A 22,624-nucleotide genomic window follows, 5' to 3' on the forward strand; every position below is an offset into this window, starting at 1 on the left:
AAAGTGCTGGGATTACGGGTGCGAGCCACTGCACCGACCATGACACTGCAATTTTGATCTCACACATTCTCTATGTAAGTGGCTAAATATTTTGAGTATTTATTTTTTCTCCTTGTATTTGCACGACTTCCCCCCAGCCTGCTCAATGCCTCCCTTCTAAGGCAACTGTCACAAGGGTTCCCTATCCCAGAATAGGTTTGCATCAAAAAGCAGAACTGCCTATAAAACTTGGGTATCAACAAAACGTTTGCAAAAAAACACAAGGTAAGGGCTCCCCACTGCAACACAGCTTCTCTGTCCTCATCCCCATAACCACACACACACACACAGAAAAGGCAACAGCCAGCAGGGCATGATGGCTCATGCCTGTAATCCCAGCACTTTGGGAGGCCGAGGTGGGTGGATCACGAAGTCAGGCGTTCAAGAGACCAGCCTGACCGACACAGTGAAACCCTGTCTCTACTAAAAATACAAGAAAATTAGCCAGGCGTGGTGGCAGGCACCTGTAATCCCAGCTACTCGGGAGGCTGAGGCAGGAGAATCCCTTGAACCTGGGAAGTGGAGGTTGCAGTGAGCCAGGATCACGCCACTGCACTCCAGCCTGGGCGACAGTGTGAGACTCCCTCTCAAAAAAAAAAAAAAAAAAAAAAAAGGGCAATAGCCCCTGGCTGGGGATACACTCAGGAGAGCTCTGTGGAAGGGGAGGGACCAGAACTTGGGCGAGGCATCCTAGCAACGTCCCAGAGAGGAGACAGAACACCGGGGACCAGGCTGCAGAAGTGTCCTGGGTGAGCAAAAGGATACACTAGAGAGCCCACCATCACGCATGAAGGAGCTCGTGGATGGATGAGGACACTGGTCACTGCTACAGTTCTCTTTGCAGACGGGAGCACCCTGCCCCCAAACCTCAAGAACAGAAAGGGAGAGGAAAACTGAGGATGTTTTCTGCCAGCCTGGTGGGATGGAGATGAGCCTGAAAATAAACGAAAACTAGTGGGGAAAGCCATGATGATTATTCCTCTATAGTTCACTCTGAGCACTCATTTCCTCTGCACACATAGGCTCAGCTCTTGGTGAGGAAAGCAGCCCAAACTGCTAAATCTCATTTACACCAGAGTGCAAACTGCTGGAATAACTTCATGGAGCAGGTGTTAAAGCTGGCTTCAGTCATCCCCCAAGACGGATGCATTGGCTACAGAGAGACATCTTGTGTCTTGAAGATGTACATATTGTTGCTGTAACGCCTGAATATATTTAAAATAAAGAGGAATGTGCTCCAAATCACTGCTCAACATCAAAATGTTTGGAGGCCACCAAACGAACGTGACTCAAACATGAACATGGATGAGTCAACAGAGGATCCTGTTAAGATGGAAGCACTAGCCTCTGGGTGAGGCCCAAGTTTCTGCATTTTTCTGAGACAGGGTCTCTCTCTGTTGCCCAGGCTGGAGTGCAATAGTGTGATCACAGTTCATTGCAAGCCTCAAATTCCTGAGCTCAAGCGATCCTCCCACCTCAGCCTCCTGAGTAGCTGGGACTAAAGGTGTGAACCACCACGACTAGCCAAGTATTTTATTTTTCGTAGAGATGGGGTCTCACTATGTTGCCCAGGCTGGTCTCGAACTTCTAGCCTCAAGTGCTCCTCCTGCCTCCCAGTTTTCCGCACTTCCAACAAGCTCCCAATGACACTGACACTGCTGGTGTCAGGACCTCCACTGCAAGGACCAAGTAGCTACACCACAGGGCTCCCCATGCGCCAAGGAGAGGCTCTTCTAGTGACAGGAGACAATGTTTTCACTGAGGGCAGGGATGGATGGGGTAACGTTGACGGGTAAGGTTTGTAAGGGACTGGGAAGGGTCAGATCTGAGGACTCTGACAGGAAGAGAAAGGCAGCCCAAGACTGTATTTACCTTGTTTTGTGATTCTGTGAAAGACTCAGGCAGCAGGCCCCCGGTGATAAAATGTGGAGTGATTCAAGAGCTCAGTCAGGCCAGTCGGAGCTCTGCACTTCACCCCAATATTTTCACGGGAACCCCCCAGCCTGCTCCCATCGGGATAGGCAGGAGACTGGAAAAGAAACAGTGCCCAGTAGGGGCAACGTTAGGTCAAGATGCCAAGCAACTGTAATGCACCTTTTTTTGTTGTTAAAACTTCAAGCTCTACCACAACGGCGTTCTCCTGATGAACACGAGTTATTTCAACAAATGGCATTCCCCGGAATCTTCTCCCATGGCCTCTCTCCCGCCAACAATTCACACTCATCCTCCCATCCAAAAAGGCATAGAACCGCCCAGACACTTTTCATTATTTTTATTGTCTGACAAGCATTTACAACGTTCCATTCATAGACCTAAAAACATAAAAATAGACCTTCTTTCAGCTTATAAAAGAAATATATAAGAACTTTTGACATAGACACGTCATGACCTTATGTACAAGAGACAATGGCACCCTCTCCAAGCACCAGACTTCCGAGTGTTTTCAGATGGATGTGTTGCACTGGAGCCAGTAAATGCGACGATTAGAAGCCTCTGCTTCCGTTTTCCATCTGGATGTGATCGAACCGGAGATGATATGGAAAAATGCAGTGATACAAAGGGTATAGAAACCATTCTAAAGCTCTTTAAGAAAACCAGAAGATATAGCAAAAATTTAATAGAATAAAACTTTCAAAAGATCAAGCTCGAAGCCCTGGAAACCCGAAAGGTGGGGGGAATACAGGGTGGGAACGCAGGAAAAGCAGGCAGAGGCACAAGAGCATGATGTACTGAACTCTCTATTGTCTGGAAATATAAAGTCATAACTGATTTTTATAAAATATAACTCCTAAAGCTACTATAAAATTCAGGTCTTTAAAGTACCTACTGATGTGTCAAACACCAAATAGATATTTTCCCCAAAAAGAAAGTTTTCATAGTATTTTAAACCCTTCTTAGGAAGTGGACACACATTGTGACATGGGAAAAGAAAAAGCTATAAACCTTTTTAAAAAAAAAAAAGTTGAAAGTGCTATAACTTGTTTTTCTTCTTAGTATTTGGATATCTGTTTAGACTGTTAATGTTTTGAGCATGTTTACCCTGTTTCGTTGGCATGAAGAAAGTGTTAAACACAAGAGAAGTTTTTAAAGAGGTTGTTCTGTTTAAAGGTTTGGTTATGGACTGTCAGGGAAGGGGAAGGTAATCTATGGATGAAGATGCAATTTTGATGGAAAAACCAGTGATCACCATGGCAACCCCATGAGAAGGAGGCTCCCCTCCCTGCCACGTGCAACAGACACACACACCGCCCAACTGGGTGTCATGTTTAATCCAACCAAACTCCCATCTCAAATATAGATTCAAACGTTAAAAAAAAAAAAAAAAAAAATCCGCTTCTTGGAAGAAAAGTATATCCTTAGCATGAGCTTGTTGGCCTTTCATATATAAATATAAAACCACCACGCCTCACTCTCTCTGTAAAAGGTTATATCCTCATTTTTTAGGCTCAGGGATACACTAACACTGTAAAATTCTCATCTATTTGTGCCCCTGTATCTCAGGTAAAATACAAAAAATAGTGTTTCTTTTCTTTCTCTCAAGCGATAAATTTGGATCTCTTTTCAAAGAGTTTGGCATCTCTATAATTCTATGCAAAACTAGAGCTTCCGAACATGGACACAGAGTTAAGACCAGCCATAGACCAAAACAGGAAGGAGAAAAAAAAAAGGCTCATTGAAACATGAATCGCCACCCTCTCCTCACACATTCTTAAAATACACAGAGATTCTCAGACATGGAAGAGGGAAGGGTACAGTCAGAACACTGCAAGCTGTACACGTTTCATTTCATTTTGTGTGTGAAAGAGGTTTCCCCAACTAGGAGACTGATTCCAGATAGAAGGATCGTGTGTGTGCTACTATCCCTTAAATTAATCTGTCGTACATCCATTAACTCCTGGGGGTGATTTGCTTTCCAGTGCTATAGAATCTTTTTTCTTTTAATGGTTCAGGCCCTGATTCATTGAGAATAAATAAAAGCCCTTAGTAATATACAGAAGATAGGACTCAAGCTTATTTGGGATTCTGAGGAATTCTTTCTGATGTTGTTGAAAATGACAAAGTTGGGTGGCTACATGGCTTCAGAACCAAGTCAGCTGCCAAAACCGTGTGTGCAAGAGCGCGACCTAAGGGGACATTCTTGTCGACGGTACAGGAGGGTGGGCAGAGTTAGGGCAGGAAGTATCTACACACATTCTCTACGGGGCAGGTGACACAGTCAGATCTCAGTGTTCAGTTTCCTGGAGGGGGCAAAGTCTTCACGCCTAACCCAAATGACTTCCTCGCTTGCGCTCTCCAGGCCTCCATTGATCCCCGACAGGGCAGCTTGCTTCTTGAGCTGCGCCATGCGGGACGCGTGACTATCCAGGGTTTTCCGGCCTCTTTCCCGCTGACTGATGGAGGTGGCCTGAAGCCGCTCCTGCAGGTCTCTGTCCACTGAGGCGCCCTTCACGGACTCACAGAACTCATCATCGTCACTGAGGATGTCTGTCTCCTTGATGTCATCTTGCTCTTCATACTGAGCAAGATCAAACTGCTCCTCTACCCATCGGTCAGTGTCCCCACCACCGGGGGGCTGCTGGGACTCTTTCTCCGGGCTGCTTGCGGAGACGGCATCAGAATCAATGGTAAACCTGTTTCGAGCCAGCCGCCGCCTCCTCCTCCCAAGAGACTTGCTTGGGGCAGACACTGCACACACACACAAAAATATAAAAATAAAACCCCCACATGCTTTACGTGAGATGAAAATCCACAAAGCAAAGGACAGGAGAAAATAAAAACCGAAATGGTATGCATTGAATGCCTTGATGTCTTTTGGGGCTTAAAGTCTACATATCACCAATCTGTCTTGAAGCATTTACCTTGTCGAGGTATCTGGACTTAGAAGATGTTCTAGCAACTGATGCAAGGGCAAGGGGGAACCGGGGCACACAGGAGAGGTTGTAGGTTATGGGCAAGGGGGTACTCAACTCCCTCTGAAATAATCTCCTATTCTAACCTGCGCACCTAAGAGATGGGTAACACAGACTGCAGCTGCTCTCAAGTAGACAGACTGCTGATTTGGGGATTAGTTAGTGAGTTAGTGTCCTCAATCCTGGCCATGTCCCATGGCCCAGTGCTATGAAGATCCCCAGGGCTGTCCCAGAGTTGTTTAGCTGGAATAGGTCTTTAGTAAGGGTGGGGGTGCATCTATGGTTTTGCTGTCTTTGTAGAATATGCATCACGGAGGCAGAAGCACCGGTCTAAGTTACTTGTTTTCTGGGAACTTGAACGTAACATTTATTGGGATCTGCAGTTAGATTAAGGGCACCACATCCCTCTTAGAGAGCCTAAGGAAAAGAGTGGCTCTCAAAGACATGGAATCTTCAGTTATTTCCCTGTCTTCTTTCTGACAAAGTCCCACATGAGCTAGGAGGCTAAGCAAATGTGAGCCTTAGTCTCCCCCAATTACAGTCTGTGTATCACTCATTCTTCTACAAAGCAATTAACCTATCAGTGCCTCAGTGGAATGAGAAATAAAAAACCGATGACATCCAAGCAGTTTGATCAATAAAGTGCTGTATAAAGTGACTACCAGTTAAGAAAAAATCATTCTTTCACCTACTGCCCTCTAGGAAGCCAGAATTAAAAACAAGCAAACAAAAGAAACCATCCGATCAAGCCAACAATCCCACCACACGCATACACGAGTCTGCTCACAGGGAAGGCTGCTTCTCCCTCGAGAGTGAAGCGGTTGTTGGCATTAGACACAAAAAGGTGAAATGCAACACGGGCTTTCCAGTGGAGGGGGAAGAGTCTCAACGCCAACTGGGAGCTGCTTTCCTGAAACCTAAGCCCCAGAACCATCCAATTGCTTCAGTGCTGCTAGAAGATGCCTCGTGTCTCAATTACTGCCAAATGCAGCCTTGACTTCAAACCCAGCAGGCACAAGGTTAGAGAGGTCAACGAGGGGCTGAATTGGCTCCCACTGCAGCCATCCTCTGCTTCAGACCCCTGTGTGTCCATCACTATTCCTGAGTGTTCCAGCATCTAAAACTGTGGAACAAATGGACATTACTGTTGGTTGAGGATGGGAATAAAAGCCATTTCCAGGCAAAATGGAAAAAGGGAATAGAAAACAGGGAAAAAAAAACAAACACCAACTTCTATTGAGAAGAGACAAAAATTCTTGTTCACTTTTATCTCAGCACCAGCAAAATACAGCATCCCTCTCTCCACTTACCACATTAGAACTACCCCAACTCAAAGCTACTGGAAATATTTGTTAATGATTTGCATGCTGAAGTATCTAGGAGTAAAGTGTGTTAATGTCTACATCTTTGAAATATGTCAAAAATAAGATGAGGTGATGGATGACACATGGATTCTAACAGATGAGTGATAATGAGAATATAGAAAAACATTATAGAATATAGATGGTAGGTATGAATTCTTTCAGCTCTTCTATAAGTTTAAACATTTTCATAAGAAAATAGGTAGAACGAAGAAAAAATTTTTTAATCGAATTACTGGCAGATGTATAGTACTTTAGGCTGAATAGGGAAGCAGAGTATTTGGCTTTACTATCCTAGCCAAACAGAACAGAGGGAGAAATAAACTACCTGGGTATTCAAGACAAAGCAAAATGAAGCATGAGTATCTGTTCCTAGTATGCTTGAGAACCCGGCTACCATTACTGAGTTCTTCCCCATCTTTTAGGGATGCAATCTTTGACTATTTCCAGTGGTCACTGTTAAGACTGACCAGCTATTGCTGTGCTGATCTACTCAGGTACCATTTTAAAATCCTCTGACATGAAGATTCTGAGGATAGTGAGATGCCTCCAAAGCAAAGTGATACAGACTTTCTTCAGCCAAAAATGAGCCATCAGGCAGAAAGATCTTTCAATCAGCTAAATCCAACAGGCTATGACATCAAGGCTTTCTCTTGGTAATCATGATGACGGACGATGGTGTTCAATTGTGGGCTGGTTTCGTTTTCTTTCCAAATGGATCTCAGCAGGAAAACTTCTGAGTGACAGACTAACCATGCTTAGTTTCAAAGTAAATGCAGCTCTGAATTTAGGTTCATTGATTAACAACTGAAAAAGGTGAGTTCCCTGAGGTTGAGACACATATTCCCAAACCTTTTTAAACATTTCCCTAGCAAACAAGAGGGGCAGATGAGACAAATCCAAGATAAAAATCTCTAAAGTGAGTTATAAAGGACCGATAAACTATTCTTCCACGGGGATCCCATGAGAAACTGCGCATATGGACGTATGAAAGACTCTTACGATACCTCAGAAAACTTAGCAAAGTGCTGGGTGTTCACTGCACTAAGTTTTCAATAAACATTTACCAATTGATTGGAAAAGAGGTTTATAGTAACTAGTCCCCTAAATTAGTTAAATTTAAGGTGCTTAAAGAATGTAATATCCCATGTCAAGCCAGGTAGGTTTTGTCTATGAAAACCTTCAAGCATTCACACTTGTGTCCATCCCTCTTCAATAGGTAGGATGGTAATGGGGACAAAGGCCAGAAACTTTTCTGGCAAGTGCAAAGGGGGCCTCTTTTAATGAAATCCTCCCTGCAAAATTCTGGGCTGCCTCTTAAGAAAGGTTTGATAAAAATGTTAGTATCTTGATGTCATTAAGTCCATAAGTATTAAAACAGCTTTCTTCCTAGATACAGTTTGCTACCATCGACAGGTGGTAGTATTTATTTTACTTCTCTACTGCTCCACTGTAATGGATTAAGTCCTACAAGAATATTTATGCTGGGACCATTTAAACTCTAGATTCTTGTTTCCAAGAATAGGTCAAGGCTTCCCCAAATTAACATGGAGACTAAAAATAAAGTTGCGGGCACAAGGCCAGGATAAAAACTGGAAGTGTCATGTGGGCTACCAAACCTAGAATCCTTACTACTGAGAGCAGGCACTGCTGTGCTGCCAGGCTGTGAAGCCACCATGTTCTCAGAACAGAGGGCTTCACGTGACCTTGCTGAAATGTGACACACGGCTTTCTGCTAGACAAAGCTGGCTGTCATGCAAAGCAGCAACTCTCATTCTGCAAGCAGGCTGAGACAGCCTCTCCAGAAAGAGGATGTGTCTGCAACCCAACTTGGCAAATGAGGGAGGAGCTCACCAGCCGAAAGGAGAAGGGAGGCAAAGGGAAGGCTTGAGGGAGGACAAGAGGAATGTAGATACAGGGCGGATCCCCAGGAGCCACTGGGAGGGAGGCAAGGGCAAGGAACTTCACACCAGGGAAAAACCATCCTCCTACATCAGCCCCCACCAGGCCACACCTCACCCCCACTCAACAAGGAGGTCAAGCTCACTGGAGTTCTACTGCGGAGTGGGGGTGACGGGAATCTTGAACGTCCGAATCCCCACAGTACCTGCCCTGCTCATGGCCGGCCTGGCCCCCTTCAGTGCACACAATCTTTTGCCTCCAAAAGGGACATATTGCTGGGATGAGGGAAGGCTCTCAGTTTTGAGGAGCTGTCTTCTGTGCTTATCGCGCAGGATTGAATGCACAGCCTTCAGGAAATCCTTTCGGCTCTCTGGGGAGCTAGGAAAAGAAGATTTACAGATGTTAGAGAATCAGGGCTTAACACATGGGGAACTTCTAAGGTTATCAGGTGCAACCAAATAAATATCCCTTAGGGCCAAAGGCTAAAGACTGAGGCCTTGACTCCAATTTCTATGCCGAGCGGTGATTTCACGGCAGTGATAAAGAGCACATAACTCCTTTCCCTTCATGCTTTGTGATCCATCTCCTGCTGCGGATGTGGGGCAGAGCAGCCCATTAACGAACAGATCTATGGACAGTGGGAGTTTGTACCAAGAAGCTGCCAAATTCTGCTCCTGGCACTCAAGGCAGAGCTTTTCATTACAAAATGTTTTTGAGGGCAAATGAACCACAAGATTCTCGCGGCTCTGCAGAGCACCAAAAGGCCAACGTCTCTACGTTCCTAATGTCCTCTAGAGCTGAGCTCCCTCCAGGGAAATATCAACAGTTCCCATGACACATTTCAACATGTATATATTAAGGGTGTAAAGAACTACAAAATCTTCCCAAGTCCTAATTCTCATGGTAAAAAAAAAAAAAAAAAAAAGTGCTTCCTAGGAGAGTTATTTTTCTTGTTATATTCCCAATATTTTTACCCAGGTAAGTTTCACCTGGTATTCCTTATTAACAATAAGTAATGGCATCCGTGTAGGCAGGGCTACTAAACCCCATAGACCTTACCAACAAAATCACAAACAGATGAGCCAAAATAGATGGTAAAGGTGGTGCTCAAACCCCACGAGGTTATACAAACAACATTTCACTTGTAGTCCTGCCAGCTTCCCAGGGATCTGCCCTTTGTTGACCTCTGTCACCCAACACAGACAGATCTGATGTAGCAACACAAAACATGGGTTTTGAGGTTAAACCCACCATTCATTTTCTTTTTCTTTCTTTTTTTGACACAGAGTCTCGCTCTGTCACCCAGGCTGGAGTGCAGTGGTATGATCTTGGCTCATTGCAACCTCCATCTCCCAGGTTCAAGTGATTGTCCTGTCTCAGCCTCCCAACTAGCTGGGATTAAAGGCGCCTGCCACCAGGCCTGGCTAATTTTTGTATTTTTAGTGGAGACGGGGCTTTGCCATGTTGGCCAGGCTGGCCTCGAACTCCTGACCTCAAGTGATCCGTCTGCCTTGGCCTCCCAAAGTGCTGGGATTACAGGAGTGAGCCACCATGCCCGGCACCAGTGTTCATTCTCTATAAGGCCTTAGGCAAAGTACCATCTCTAAGCCTTGCTTCCCCATTTGTAAACTAGAGTAAGAATAGTATTAGTTTGGTGCAAAAAATAATTGCAGTTTTTGCCATTAAAAGTAATGGCACTTTTAATTACTTTTCATGGTAAAAACTTCAGTTTCTTTTTGTACCAACCTAATATCTTGGTCTGACTAAATGAAATAATGAATGTAAGGTGTTTAGCATAGTTCATGCTTGGTAAAGGTAACTTCTTACCATACTAACATTATAAAATATTGCTAATAATCATAATACTGATTCTATTGTCTTTTGTAGGTAATCCATAGTATATTAGTACTCACTGTGTGAGGTACTAGGTAATTACTGAGTAAATCACTGAGTATCTATGATTAAATTAAAGTTGGCCAGACATGGTGGCTCACGCCTGTAATCCCAGCACTTTGGCAGGCCAAGGCAGGCAGATCACGATGTCAGGAGATCGAGACCATCCTGGCTAACACCGTGAAACCCCGTCTCTACTAAAAATACAAAAAATTAGCTGGGCATGGTGGCATGTGCCTGTAAGTCCCAGCTATTCAGGAGGCTGACGCAGGAGAATGGCATGAACCCAGGAGGCGGAGGTTGCAGTGAGCCGAGATCACGCCACTGCACTCCAGCCTGGGTGACAGAGCAAGACTCTGTTTCAATAAATAAATAAATAAATAAATAAATAAATAAAAGCATGATTCAATACGGGCACATTTAAAGCCAAATATATTAAATGCCATCTGTTGGGATCATCCATCCTATATTTTTAGAAAAATAAAAGAATAGGTTTCATATGCGAGAAGACCTCAAATTCTCATGGGGGAGGGAGAGAAGAGAAGGAAGGGAAAAAGAGGGTGGCAGGGTAGAAGAAAAACAACAAGAAATAAGTAGAAGCCCACATCATGGGCCCAGCTTCCCCTCAAGACGTGCAGGTGATCAACACAGGCCGACCTCTGCATATGCTCCAAATGATCAGGAATCCCAATAACACCTTCTCAAGCTGTCACCTCCTCCCAGCTGACTCTCCATTTACTGCATCTCAGCGATGTTACAGTACCAACAATGCACCAAACACCAGAACACAATGTAAGACACCACATGGTTCCAATCTGCAGAAATGTCAACACGGCCTCCACTTTATAGGCCCGGGCTCACCTGCAGCACAAGTGGAAGACCCTCTCTGGCCTCCCTTCGGACTCGGATTTTACATGGACAATTTCACACACAGCATTTGCCTCTGCATCTAAAGAAATTAAAAAACAATGAATCACGGTATGTTTCAAATGGATTTATTTACATGTTTACAAAAGCATTTTCCAGCTGTGACAGAGGATTAATAATGCAGAATTGTACAAGATCAAAGTTATTTTCCTACTATTCCATGATCTAAAGAGATGAAGCGACTGAAAGCTTAACGGATGCAAACAAGAGAACACTTGGAAAATTTCCAGTTGGTAAAATCTTCTAGATGGTCTAAAAGGCCAGTCAATCATACTGACTGAACTCGCTTTTTTTTTTTTTTTTTTTTGAGACAGAGTCTCGCTCTGTCATCCAGGCTGGAGTACAGTGGTGTGTTCTCGGCTCACTGCAACCTCTGCCTCCCGGGTTCAAGTGATTCTCCTGCCTCAGCTTCCTGAGTAGCAGGGATTACAGATGTGTGCACCCCACGCCCGGCTAATTTTTGTATTTTTGGTAGAGACAGGGTTTCACCATGTTGGTTAGGCTGGTCTCGAACTCCTGATCTCATGATCCACCCACCTCGGCCTCCCAAAGTGCTAGGATTACAGGCGTGAGCCACTGCGCCCGGCCTGAACTCTTTCAGCCATGCAGTCTGTTTAACTGAGCTGTGCATTTCAATTAAATGATTAGTTGTTTTGGCAACAGTTGGACTAAATGGAGCCAAAGCCTCCTATGCAGATTTCATCCGGCCAGGGATACGACAGGTAAGCCTTTGCTGTCTGTTAAGGGAGCCTTCCCCCAGGTGGCTGGGCCTAAAGCCCTGGAGACCTAATGGGGCTTCTCGTCCCCAGCCTACCCCTGGAGTCTACTTTGAACACAGCAGAAAATGGTACATCAAGAAGGTAAGGGACAATTTTAAAATAATTTTGAAGCTCTGTAGTGCCTATAATAGCACAGTACTTTAAGTCATGAATAAAGTGTTTGTGAAAGGAACAATTCACTGCAGACATTCAGGCCATACATTGTGAAGTCTCACTTTCATCCAGTAGTTCAGAACCCTGGTCACAAACCCTCACTGTGGTTGCATGATTTAACCCTAACCAGAATCTATCTGCAAAAAATTTTACAAACTTTCCGAACTAAGATAAAAACCTAGAAATTCCACGTTCTGATTCTCAAATCCACTAGAGTGGATTTCATAACGAAAGACATCTTGAGTAGTCTTTATAACTCAACTAAAATAAGCTTTTCTCTTGATGGTTTTAAACTTGACTTGAATGAAGAATGGAGAGTGAGAATGGAATGTCGTATTACAAAGATGGCTTTGTCTTCAAAATGTGAAGTTTTTATGTGTTTACTCCTCAACGCAGGCAAAATTCTTGGCTTAGAAGCTGTCAGTTTGCAACAGAAATAAACGTTCCCATTTGAAAACCTGGCACGAGGAAACAAAGGAACTAGATAATTCATAACCTACGATTCTAAGTAAGACTTTAGTATTTAAGTGCTCAAACCTCAAAATGCTAGTGTAGCTGCCCTAGACTCACAACTTACAGGTGCCTGCAAATTCATGTATAAATCAATGTTGCAAAACACATCATAAGTAAAAGGGCATCTGGCAAATCTCTACTGGAAGCTTAGAGAGAAACCTTCTAAAACAAATAATCATTCCAAATACATTTGCCCTACATGGTTTTTGCATTTGAGTTTTCCTACTGTAAGGTAGAAAAACTGTGAAGGAAGAGATGCCTCATTTAATTTGGAAGAGTAACTCAAAGTGTGCAAAATATGGCAAGAGGGTTCTCCTCATGACGTTGGACTAGGGTGGGTTGGTTTTCTGAGGATCAGATCCAGTTTTACTGCTTATGACAAGTGGAAACAAGGAGAGGCTACACAACAGAAATTGGATAGTAGGAACTTAATGTTCATCTTAGACAGCAAATGCATAAAATAGAAATTCACTTGATCATGCACCTGCAGGTCTCTACCGCCAGGGCTTTTCTTTACCAAAGCTGCACCTGCTGTCCAAGCGGGACAGGGAACAGATGTGGCTAAAGAGTTTCCACTCGACTCTCCAGAGATGCTCTTTCCAGGATGCACCTGGGAGAGCCACACAGCCCATTCCTCCTCTTGAGAACTTGGCCTCAAATTAGGCCCAGGATGGGGAGCTTCCGAGTCCCAGAAATATCACTTTTCTTAGTCGGTACCCTGCTACTCATGTGTTTAAAGCATCATCTAATTATATTATCATGTATACTCATAGCTACCTAACAACTCACTTCACTGCTATGTGGATCATAGAAAAAGAATCAACATTTCAGGCTGGGCGTGGCAGCTCACGTCTGTAATCCCAGCACTTTGGGAGGCCAAGGCGGGAGGCTTGCTTGAGCCCAGGAGTTCAAGACTAGCCTGGGCAAAATAGCAAAACCCCATTTCTACAAAATGTTTTAAAAATTAGCTGGGTGTGTTGGCACATGCCTGTAGTCCCAGGTACTTGGAAAGGATAGCTTGAGTCTAGAAATTTGAGGCTACAGTGAGCTACGATTGCACCACTGCTCTCCAGCCTGGGCAACGGAATGAGACCCCATCTTTAAAAAAATTAAAATAGGCCGGGTGCGGTGGCTCACGCCTGTAATCCCAGCACTTTGGGAGGCCGAGGCAGGCAGATCATGAGGTCAGGAGATCGAGACCATCCTGGCTAACACAGTGAAACCCCATCTCTACTAAAAATACAAAAAATTAGCCGGGCGTGGTGGTGGGCGCCTGTAGTCCCAGCTACTCGGGAGGCTGAGGCAGGAGAATGGCATGAACCTGGGAGGTGGAGCTTGCAGTGAGCCGAGATTGCGCCACTGCACTCCAGCCTGGGCAACAGAGTGAGACTCCGTCTCAAAAAAAAAAAAAAAAAAAAAGATTTAAAATAAATGTAAAAAAGAATCAACATTTTAAAAGCCTTCTTACTAATAGCAAAGATAAGATTTGTAATACTTTAGGGAAAAAACATGTGCAGTCAATGCTTTTTAGTGCTTTTGGTGGTATTTTTGGATCTCTCAGTTGAAAGGCAAGTGAGTAGTTTCCGTGGGCTTTGTTTGCTCACAGTCTCAAGGATTCTTTCAAGAAGCACAGGCTCACTGTACTCAGATGGTAGTCACTATAGTATTAATCTATAGAATAGAATAACTAGAATCTTTTCCAGGAATTTTGAAGACATTACACATCCATTCACTCAGTTCATTCATTCACTTGGTTCATTCATTCATTCAATATTTAATCAATGGCTGGGTAAATAAGAGGCAATTGAAAGACCTAGAGACAAGAGAGTTAAGCATAGGAAAAAAAAAAAAAAAAGATGGTAGAAGGGTTAGACCAAGAGTGTGGATTCAAACAAATAATTCCTACACACACCAGAAATATGTGTGTGAAACACCCAGCACAGGTGAGAGTTTACCTGCACTCGCCAAAGCTCGAACCTGCAGCGCTTCCGTGGGGATCATGTGTCGAAATCTGAAGGGGTCCCAGTCCTCATAAATGGAAAGCCTGTGTGATCCTACCTGCAGAGGAGAAGGAACCAGCTGCCTAAGAAGAATCTAACCTGCCCCACACCAGTTCCCTGCATTTTCTAAACCAGCGACAGACTCTCACGCAGTAACTCTAGGCAGGCCCAAAGGATCTTCACCCCCATGAGCTCCTGTCCATCCAGCAGGAAGTGAGAGGCTGCATGATAAATATGTTGAGGGGAGGGTGTGCAAAGAAGTTTGCTAAGCAAACGCAGTGAAGAGAGACACACAGAGAAGAGGAGAAAAGGGATCCCAAAAGAAGAACAGGGGCAACAGAGAAAGGGAAAAGTAGCATTAGGAAGGTTCTGGGCCATGGCAGACCCAATCACCAATTGAGTCCAGTTGGTTCCCATTCACAAAAATGAGACCAATTCATTTTTGTGCTCTAAACATAAGCCTGCCTGAAAAGAAGGCAGGATGGGTGATCTCAAGCATCCTTAGCAACACTTAAGAAAGAAAAAAGATCATAAAAAGGCTCATACTGACAAAATGGTAGAATTATGCAGACATAACTGATAAGCAGATAGAGAAATAGTTTCAAACCATGGGGTGACATAAGATGTCTTACAAGTTTCTTCTTCTGTTTGGAACCATCTTTATACACAAGGACCACAGCAGTTTTGAAGACTGGAAAAAATAAAATAAAGACAGTTATGGTATGTCATGTGTAGGGTTTTCCCCTTGACATCACTAACTTGTGGTAATAAACACTACAGTTATGAAGAGGACGTCGAGATCCCAGTTAACTGACTCCCACCCGCCTTCCATTCATTCATCACATCTGTGAAAATCAAAAGCCTATTGAGACACAAGTTTCCAGGTTCAAAATAAACATAGAAAGCCTACATAAATGGAAATAACCTATGCCCCAAAAAACTTTTGGGTAAAATATGTTAGGTATGATACCATTTCAAGGTTAAAACTTCAGCTGATACATATTCAACAAAAATGTACTAATTCAGTAGATGGAGGAATAATATAAACGTCCTTCACAATAACAATGCAATTGCTGAAGATGATTTACATTTATGCAAATTAAGGTAATAGTGCACATAGACAGTGATATTTAGGAAATATAACTCATCTTTTGACCTAAAGAAACAAAAATGAGTTTATGAAATAGAATTCAACTGTATTTCTTCCAGAAAGACTGAATCAGAGTAAGCTCTTTAGGCGTGGTAAACATGTAATTTCATTCTTATATTCTTTCGGGGGTGGGGAGATACAATGGAGTTATGCATAATCTTCCAGAGAATTCCTTAAGCAATGCCAAGCACATTTAACCTGCAGTGATTCTGATTCTTCCTAGAACGGGAAGTAGAGTTGGCACCCAGAAGGAATAGAAGGGTGACTGACTCCTGCCTGTCCTTCGTTCTCTGTGTCAGGGTCTCTGCTATGGTCCAAATGTCTGTGTTTCCCCAAAATTCATACCTTGAAACTAATCACCCTTGTGATGGTTTCAGGAGATGGGCCTTTGAGAAGTGACCAGGCTCTGAGGACTCCGTCCTCATGAATGGGATGAGTGTCCTTATAAAAGAGACTTGAGAGAGATGCCTTGACCCTTTCGCCCTATGAAGCCACAGCTAGGAAGTAGGAGAAAGCAGGATCTTGGACTTCCAGCCTCCACAACTGTGAGAAATAAGTCTCTGTTGTTTGGAAGCTGGACAGTTTATGATATTTTGTTATAGCAGCCCAAATGGACTAAGATAGTCTCCATTATCCCTTCATACTCTGACCCCAAGGAATAGCCAGTCACACAGCAGCTGAAGGAGGCACAGCCTTGTATACCAGACACAGAATTACAAAAGGAACAAACATTCAGAGAATTCTCAGGGATGGGCCACCAGGCTCACAGGCCCTTTGGAGGTCAACCAGAAGCATCTGGTTTAATTTCTATCCTACGTAGTGCAGGTTGGTCTTGTCTCCTCTTTGTGTAAGATCACGCTAATCTCCACTGCAGGGAAATAGGCCCTGAGCTGCAAAGAAACTGACTCCAGCCGCTCGGTCTAGACTGCCCATAGCCCTTCACACCTCACAGCATCTGACCCCTCAAGGTTCCCAGAGCACAGACTGGCAGGTTCCCTCCAAAGGTTCACACTGACCCGAGGAGGCCACACCAGCTCTTCACAGTAGCTGAGCACAAGCAACCTGAGAAGGCCCTTCATTCCCACTATGAAGCCTTCACAAATCACACAGGCTGGGATAGCTACGTCCTCTTAGAAATGAAAGAGCTCTACCCCAATGACTCTAATCTCAGAAGCGCCACCATGCCACTGGGACCACAGCTCAATGCTATGATTCCCTCGATTTCCCTCAATCTTAACCATTGTGGATCACAGCAGGAGGGCCAGAGAGTGAGCTACAGCCTGGCACCGGGACCTCAGCCTCTCCCTGAAACTTTCCCTAACCCTTGGAGCTAGTGTTACTCAAGTGACTCCACAGTGTTGCCCGATCCCTTCAGACATGGCCTTGATGATCTCCAAAACTCATGCTACCTTTGCCAGCCTAAAGCATCTGCTCTGTGCCCCAAAAGGTGAATGTCAAATACCCTTCAAGGCAGAAGCCTATTTCTATTTTTGTTTGTGGCAACGATCACCAACATTTGGTACACATGAGCCATCCTGTGAAACATCAAGGTGCTTCGTTGGCAGCAAGTCAACTTCGGTTTCAGAAGAAAGCTGCACTATTTCCTGAGGTTAGAGGTTTAAACCAAAACAAGATGACAACCACATTTTAACCCCAAATCTGCCGACTGAGGGTAACCATGATCCTTCCTTCACAGCACCTCTTCCTTATTTCAACTCCTTGCTCAGACTTTCTGCTAGTTCTGCCTTGCTACTTGAAATCACACCCAAACCATCAAACTTGTCTCTTTTAACGACTGGAAATCCACAGCTCATCATGACTACAGCCTTTGTTCATAATCCCAATTTTAATCCTTCCCCTTCTCTTTCCTATTACTCTGGAGAGGATTCTGAATAATGATAAACATGTCTTGTATCTCAGAGCCTTCAGTTTTTCTCTTATGAACTACAGCCCCTACTGAGTTTGCTGACAGTGTGATGCCCTGAAGCTGGAGTATGCAGTCTCCATTTACACCAGGGACAGGTGCTGTGGGCCCACCTTCCTGGAGGCAGCTCCCACACCGACTTCTCATAAACAGCCCAGGAGGCAGGGAACACAGTAATGCAGAGTCCACTATCGGAGCCTGTGCAGAAAGTGGCACCTAAATCCCCAACCTCAAAACCAGCATTTTCCTGAATCACTTACACCATGGGTTGGCAAACAAGGGCCCTCAGGCCAGACCGAGGCCTGCTGCCGCCTGTGTGGTGCAGCTGCTGATCCAGCCATCTCATTCATTTACACGTTATCTATGGCTGCTTCTGGCTCCAGTGGCAAAGCATGTGGCCTCTTGGCCCAAAGCCTAAAATGTACTACGTAGCCTTTAACAGAAAAGAGGGTCTAGCACGGTGGCTCATGTGTGTAATCCCAGCACTTTGGGAGGCCGAGGCGGGCAGATCACAAGGTCAAGAGATTGAGACCATCCTGGCCAACATGGTGAAACTCCGTCTCTACTAAAAGTACAAAAATTAGCTGGGCGTGGTGGTGCACGCCTGTAGTCCCAGCTACTCGGGGGGCTGAGACAGGACAATCGCTTGAACCTGGGAGGCAGAGGTTGCAGTGAGCTGAGAACGCACCATTGCACTCCAGCCTGGCAACAGAGCGAGACTCTGTCCCCAAAAAAACCCAACAAAACAAAACAAAACAAAACAGAAAAGAGTTTGCCAACCCATTTTCTCCTACTTAAATTATTTTCTTATTCTAAATCTCTTGATTTCTAACTACAGTGAATCTGTAAAACTGAGGGCAAAGCCATGAAAAATCTAAATGTTGACCTTTAGAATTGCTAGTCTGTAGTCCCACATCACTGTGTGGGTCATTTACATCAATATCCTGCATCCCATGAATGACTCATTAAGCAGCATCCAGGAGATCCCAGACTCCTCCAAGAAGAAATCACTACAGAAGAAACACAAGTGGTGATGTTGAAAAGAAAGCAAATACTACTGCCTTCCTCCCCCAAAACATCTACCCCATCAAAAACTAACAACTTATTAAAATACCCCCAATATTCCTTTGAATGGCCTATTTAGTCACATGCTTTCTCTGCACTTACATTTGTTTTGTCTTGTTTTTTTGAGACAGAGTCTTGCTCTGTCACCCAGGCTAGAGTCCAGTGGAGCGATCTCAGCTCACTACAACCTCTGCCTCCTGGATTCAAGTGATTCTCCTGCCTTAGCCTCCCAAGTAGCTGGGATTACAGGCACCTGCCACCATATCCAGCTAATTTTTGTATTTTTAGTTAAGGACAGGGTTTCACCATATTAGCCAGGCTAGTCTTGAACTCTTGACCTCAAGTGATCCGTCCACCTCGGCCTCCCAAAGTGCTGGGATTACAGGCGTGAGCCACCACACCTGGCCTCCTTTGTTATTTTTAACGAAATGACATCAACAGCTACAGGGGCTCTTTAGAAATTTTGGGAATATCAGTAACTTTTCAATGAAGGCTAAGTGATCGAAATAGAAAGTCCAATGAATCTTTGCATTAAATACTTTGATTTTAAAATCACTAGGACATTCCATTTGGGGATACTTTGTTCACATCATGGAGGAAAAAAAAGTTTAGTTAAGAAGGAGTAAGCAACCTCTGTTCCCAGCAAGCCCACAAAAATAACATAAGGCAAGAGAATAAGCCAGATTTCCATTATATTATGTTCCTACCCATGAGTCTTTTAGCAAGAGGCTAGGACAAAACGCAACCTAAAACAAAAGCATGGAGTGTTGATAGTTTTATATTCATGAACAACACAGCAATATGCCAATAAGCACTTACATTGCAACAACAAGCTATGTTTCCTAAATTATATGCTAACCCATGTTTTTTCTCTCTCAAAAAGCATATTACAATACAATCACATGAGATCTCTAATTGCAGCAATTGCATCCATCTAAACTGGTTTATTAAAAAATAAGTCATTCGCAAACATCTTTGATTTCACTAGTATTGAGTGGCAATGTGATTGAGATGCACCTCACAGCTGATCCAGGCACTCCAGAGTTGCCACAACAGCTCAGCTGAGAACCAGCATCCTAAATCCTGGTCTTAAGACCAAACAGCAACAAAGTTAGGAAGAAAATAAAAGATCTAGGATTGGGGGGGTCTCAGAAACAGAGGCCATTTTGTCTTGATGTTTCACTTTATTTTTCCTTGGTTTATAATTAACCCATTATTTTGAAAAGATACTCAGAGCAGCAGCCAAAAAAAAAAAAATTCTTTTCCTGCCTCTGTGTTTATGTCTGGGATAGACTTGGGCACAGCCATTTCCGCCCACCCATGTGGCTGAGTGACCACATAGGGCAATTTAACTCGAAGGTTTCATTTAGTGTTTGTGAGATGTTGGTGGCTACGGCAGGAAGACTGATTCAAGTAACTGCAATTAACTTTATTTTTAATCAATTGGTTCTTGAAAAAGAAATGTTCTTGTTTTGAAAAATAAGCTAGACTTTTCCCCCTCCATAAAACCCTTTTCTGATACACACCGAAGGCTGCCAACTCTGGTTCCTTTTTCCACTTGCCCAGCGAGGCCGGCGGGTTCAGCCAGATCACGGTGGTGTGCAAAAGCAGGTCTCCCATGCTCAGATCTGCAACCTGAAAGCCAGAGACGTGACAAAGCTTACTAGGTGGTGTGATCAATACTCAGATTTTCATGACGTTTGAAAATTCAGCATGCTGATATTAATTTTACTTCAAGAAAATACTGCCCCTGAAAACATTTGCTTAAATATGCAAGATAATGCTAAGTTAAACTGCTTGATTTAGCCATTCCACAATGTAACATATCAAAACATCATGTTGTACACCATAAATATATAAAATTTTTACTTGTCAATGTCATGTTTTTGAGAAAAGAAATAGCACCAAAATGACAGACTACATTTTTAAGAAATACTTTCGATTTGTGACTGTCTCAATAAACACCACCTCCCATCAAAACGGGCTGAAGGTACAATATCCAGTTAAACTTTCCAATGGGAAATAATAGTATCATTATGTTCTAGCCAAGTTTGAGCTAGGAACAACACAATGAAATTTTAACGAAAAAAAAATCCTTTAATTCATATGAAATCTCCTAACTGAAAAATAAATCCTCTCCATTCCCAAAGAAAACATGGAATATAGGGGAGAGAAAAGGCTCATCTTTTTTTTCCCCCTTTATTCCATGTTTGTCTACTAGAATTTCAGAATAGGATGGCAAATAGGTACAAACTGGGGCTCTGAAATTCACATGCAGTTAGTCTGTCAAAACTGATCTACAAAACTGGAGATGTTTTGTGTTCAGAGACAGTTTCCCAGGGAGATGCTAATGGCCATCCATGACAAAGATCCACCCCCAGATAACTGCAGACATTTCCACCAGTGAGTATCCACTTTTGGGAAGTGTAAGCAAATTATTTCTTCTTCCAATCCATTTCAAAGATGACTTTATTTCACTTTAGATGAGGGAGAGAGAAGCCAATCAAGAGTTTGAAGATTCCTCTATTGACACGGGCAGTGTGAGTGCTGGAATCCCAAGAGATCGTGAGGTTTAGTCGCTTGCCCCCAGCGGTCACATGCTAAACTGTCTCAGATAGACAAGAGCTGGTTGCACAGCCATCTAGACACGATGATCCAGAGTCTGATGCAAGTTCAATGTCTATGCCTCACAACAGTCCCGTCTGCTTTTCTCACTGGAGTCACTGACCTCCTTCCAAATCTAGCTGGGTTTCCTATACAGCAGCAACCTGGCAACCCTCCACTGAACGCAGTGCAGTTGGGATTGCCCTTCTCAAGCCACCAAAACAGGCTACCGTGCTAAGATGTGGCTCCATCAGTACAGGATACAGAGGTATTTTTGCCTCCCTTGATTGGGATTATTATAATCATCACTGTCATTATTACTGAGCTATAGTACCAAAGGGTTAAAATAATTTTTAAGCAGCCATATTACTTTGTCTGTAGATATTAAGTAACTCATCAACCAAACTCCCAGGATATGATCAGCCAAGGTAATGACATAGTCTCCACTACCTATCCCCCGAAGACCCACATAGAAGAGGAGGAGTTATATACAAAAGTCAAATTCCCAGAGGCCACAGCCCCTGGGAGTACGTCTTTAAAACTGATTAAAGGCCAACATGGTAGACTGTCCAAACTCTACTTCCTCCAACAGAATTACATTATCTGCACCTTCTGCCATGTGATTTTCCAGCACCTCCCACTAGACTAGGCAGGGTACACACATCGCTGCCCAGATGACTTTGGGTGTAGGCCTGTGACTTAGCGGCCGCCTTCCAGCCATGGAAAGGACTTGCCCAAGACAGCCATTGCTGCTTCGGCCTGGATCCTAGAAGGAAGAGACAAAGAGCACACCAGAACCTTCAGAACTGGAGCTAACCAAGAGAAACCAAACCTTGGCTGACCTACAAAGCCACATACAAGATAAATATTTGTTGTAGAGAACCACTGAGATTTCAAGTTATTTGTTACACAACTTAAAATGGGCTGATGCTGTGCCTGTGCACAAGGTTTTTCTCTGGACAAGCTTCCCATGGCAAGGGGACTAGGGGGTCAGGGTGCTCCCTCTGGCCACAGCCTCTCTCTCTGGGGCTTCCACTGGTTCCCTTCTGAATCCTCCTCCCAAACCCCAAGAGAGAGTTCTGCTGGGAGGCCTCCACCTTACTAAGGACTGGGATGCCCTACCGAGTCAGCATTTTTAAGGACTTCTTTTAAGGGGAAATGCCCTCTTGCATTCTTCTTCCTCCTAGTTAAGCAAAAGGGATTCCTTAGCCCAACTCCCCAGAGTTTAACATGGGGGTAAGGAGGTTGAAGGCCTAGTTTCCTCAAAAAGCTGTTTCTTTGCCAGCTTTGTTCTCTGTGAACCTATTTGCCTTCAGAGATATCTTAAGGAATATTGGTTGAGGAGAGGATTCAGGTACCTTGTGTTCCTAGAATGTTACCATTTCACAATAAACCTGCTGTTAC

The 22,624-nt window shown here is 43.9% G+C and overlaps 1 protein-coding gene across 13 annotated transcripts in view; it reads right to left on the bottom strand.

The window, feature by feature from the left end:
* Positions 1–2,296: 2,296 nt before the first annotated feature.
* The window catches only part of TIAM1 (TIAM Rac1 associated GEF 1), a 443,928-nt gene continuing 423,600 nt past the window's right edge, over positions 2,297–22,624 (bottom strand). For 12 of the 13 annotated variants that reach the window (XM_030806062.1, XM_030806069.1, XM_030806064.1 and 9 more), the window contains 6 exons: positions 20,143–20,251; positions 15,110–15,168; positions 14,433–14,535; positions 10,967–11,054; positions 8,418–8,590; positions 2,297–4,725 (listed from right to left, as the gene is read on the bottom strand). In XM_030806062.1, coding sequence (XP_030661922.1) covers positions 4,256–4,725; positions 8,418–8,590; positions 10,967–11,054; positions 14,433–14,535; positions 15,110–15,168; positions 20,143–20,251 — 1,002 coding nt within the window. In that variant the 3' untranslated portion in view covers positions 2,297–4,255. Of the gene's footprint in view, positions 4,726–8,357; positions 8,591–10,966; positions 11,055–14,432; positions 14,536–15,109; positions 15,169–20,142; positions 20,252–22,624 lie in introns of all 13 variants that reach the window. The other variant, XM_030806072.1, reaches the window with a different exon arrangement.

This window comes from Nomascus leucogenys, chromosome 25, assembly GCF_006542625.1.
Source record: "Nomascus leucogenys isolate Asia chromosome 25, Asia_NLE_v1, whole genome shotgun sequence".
NCBI lineage: Eukaryota > Metazoa > Chordata > Mammalia > Primates > Hylobatidae > Nomascus > Nomascus leucogenys.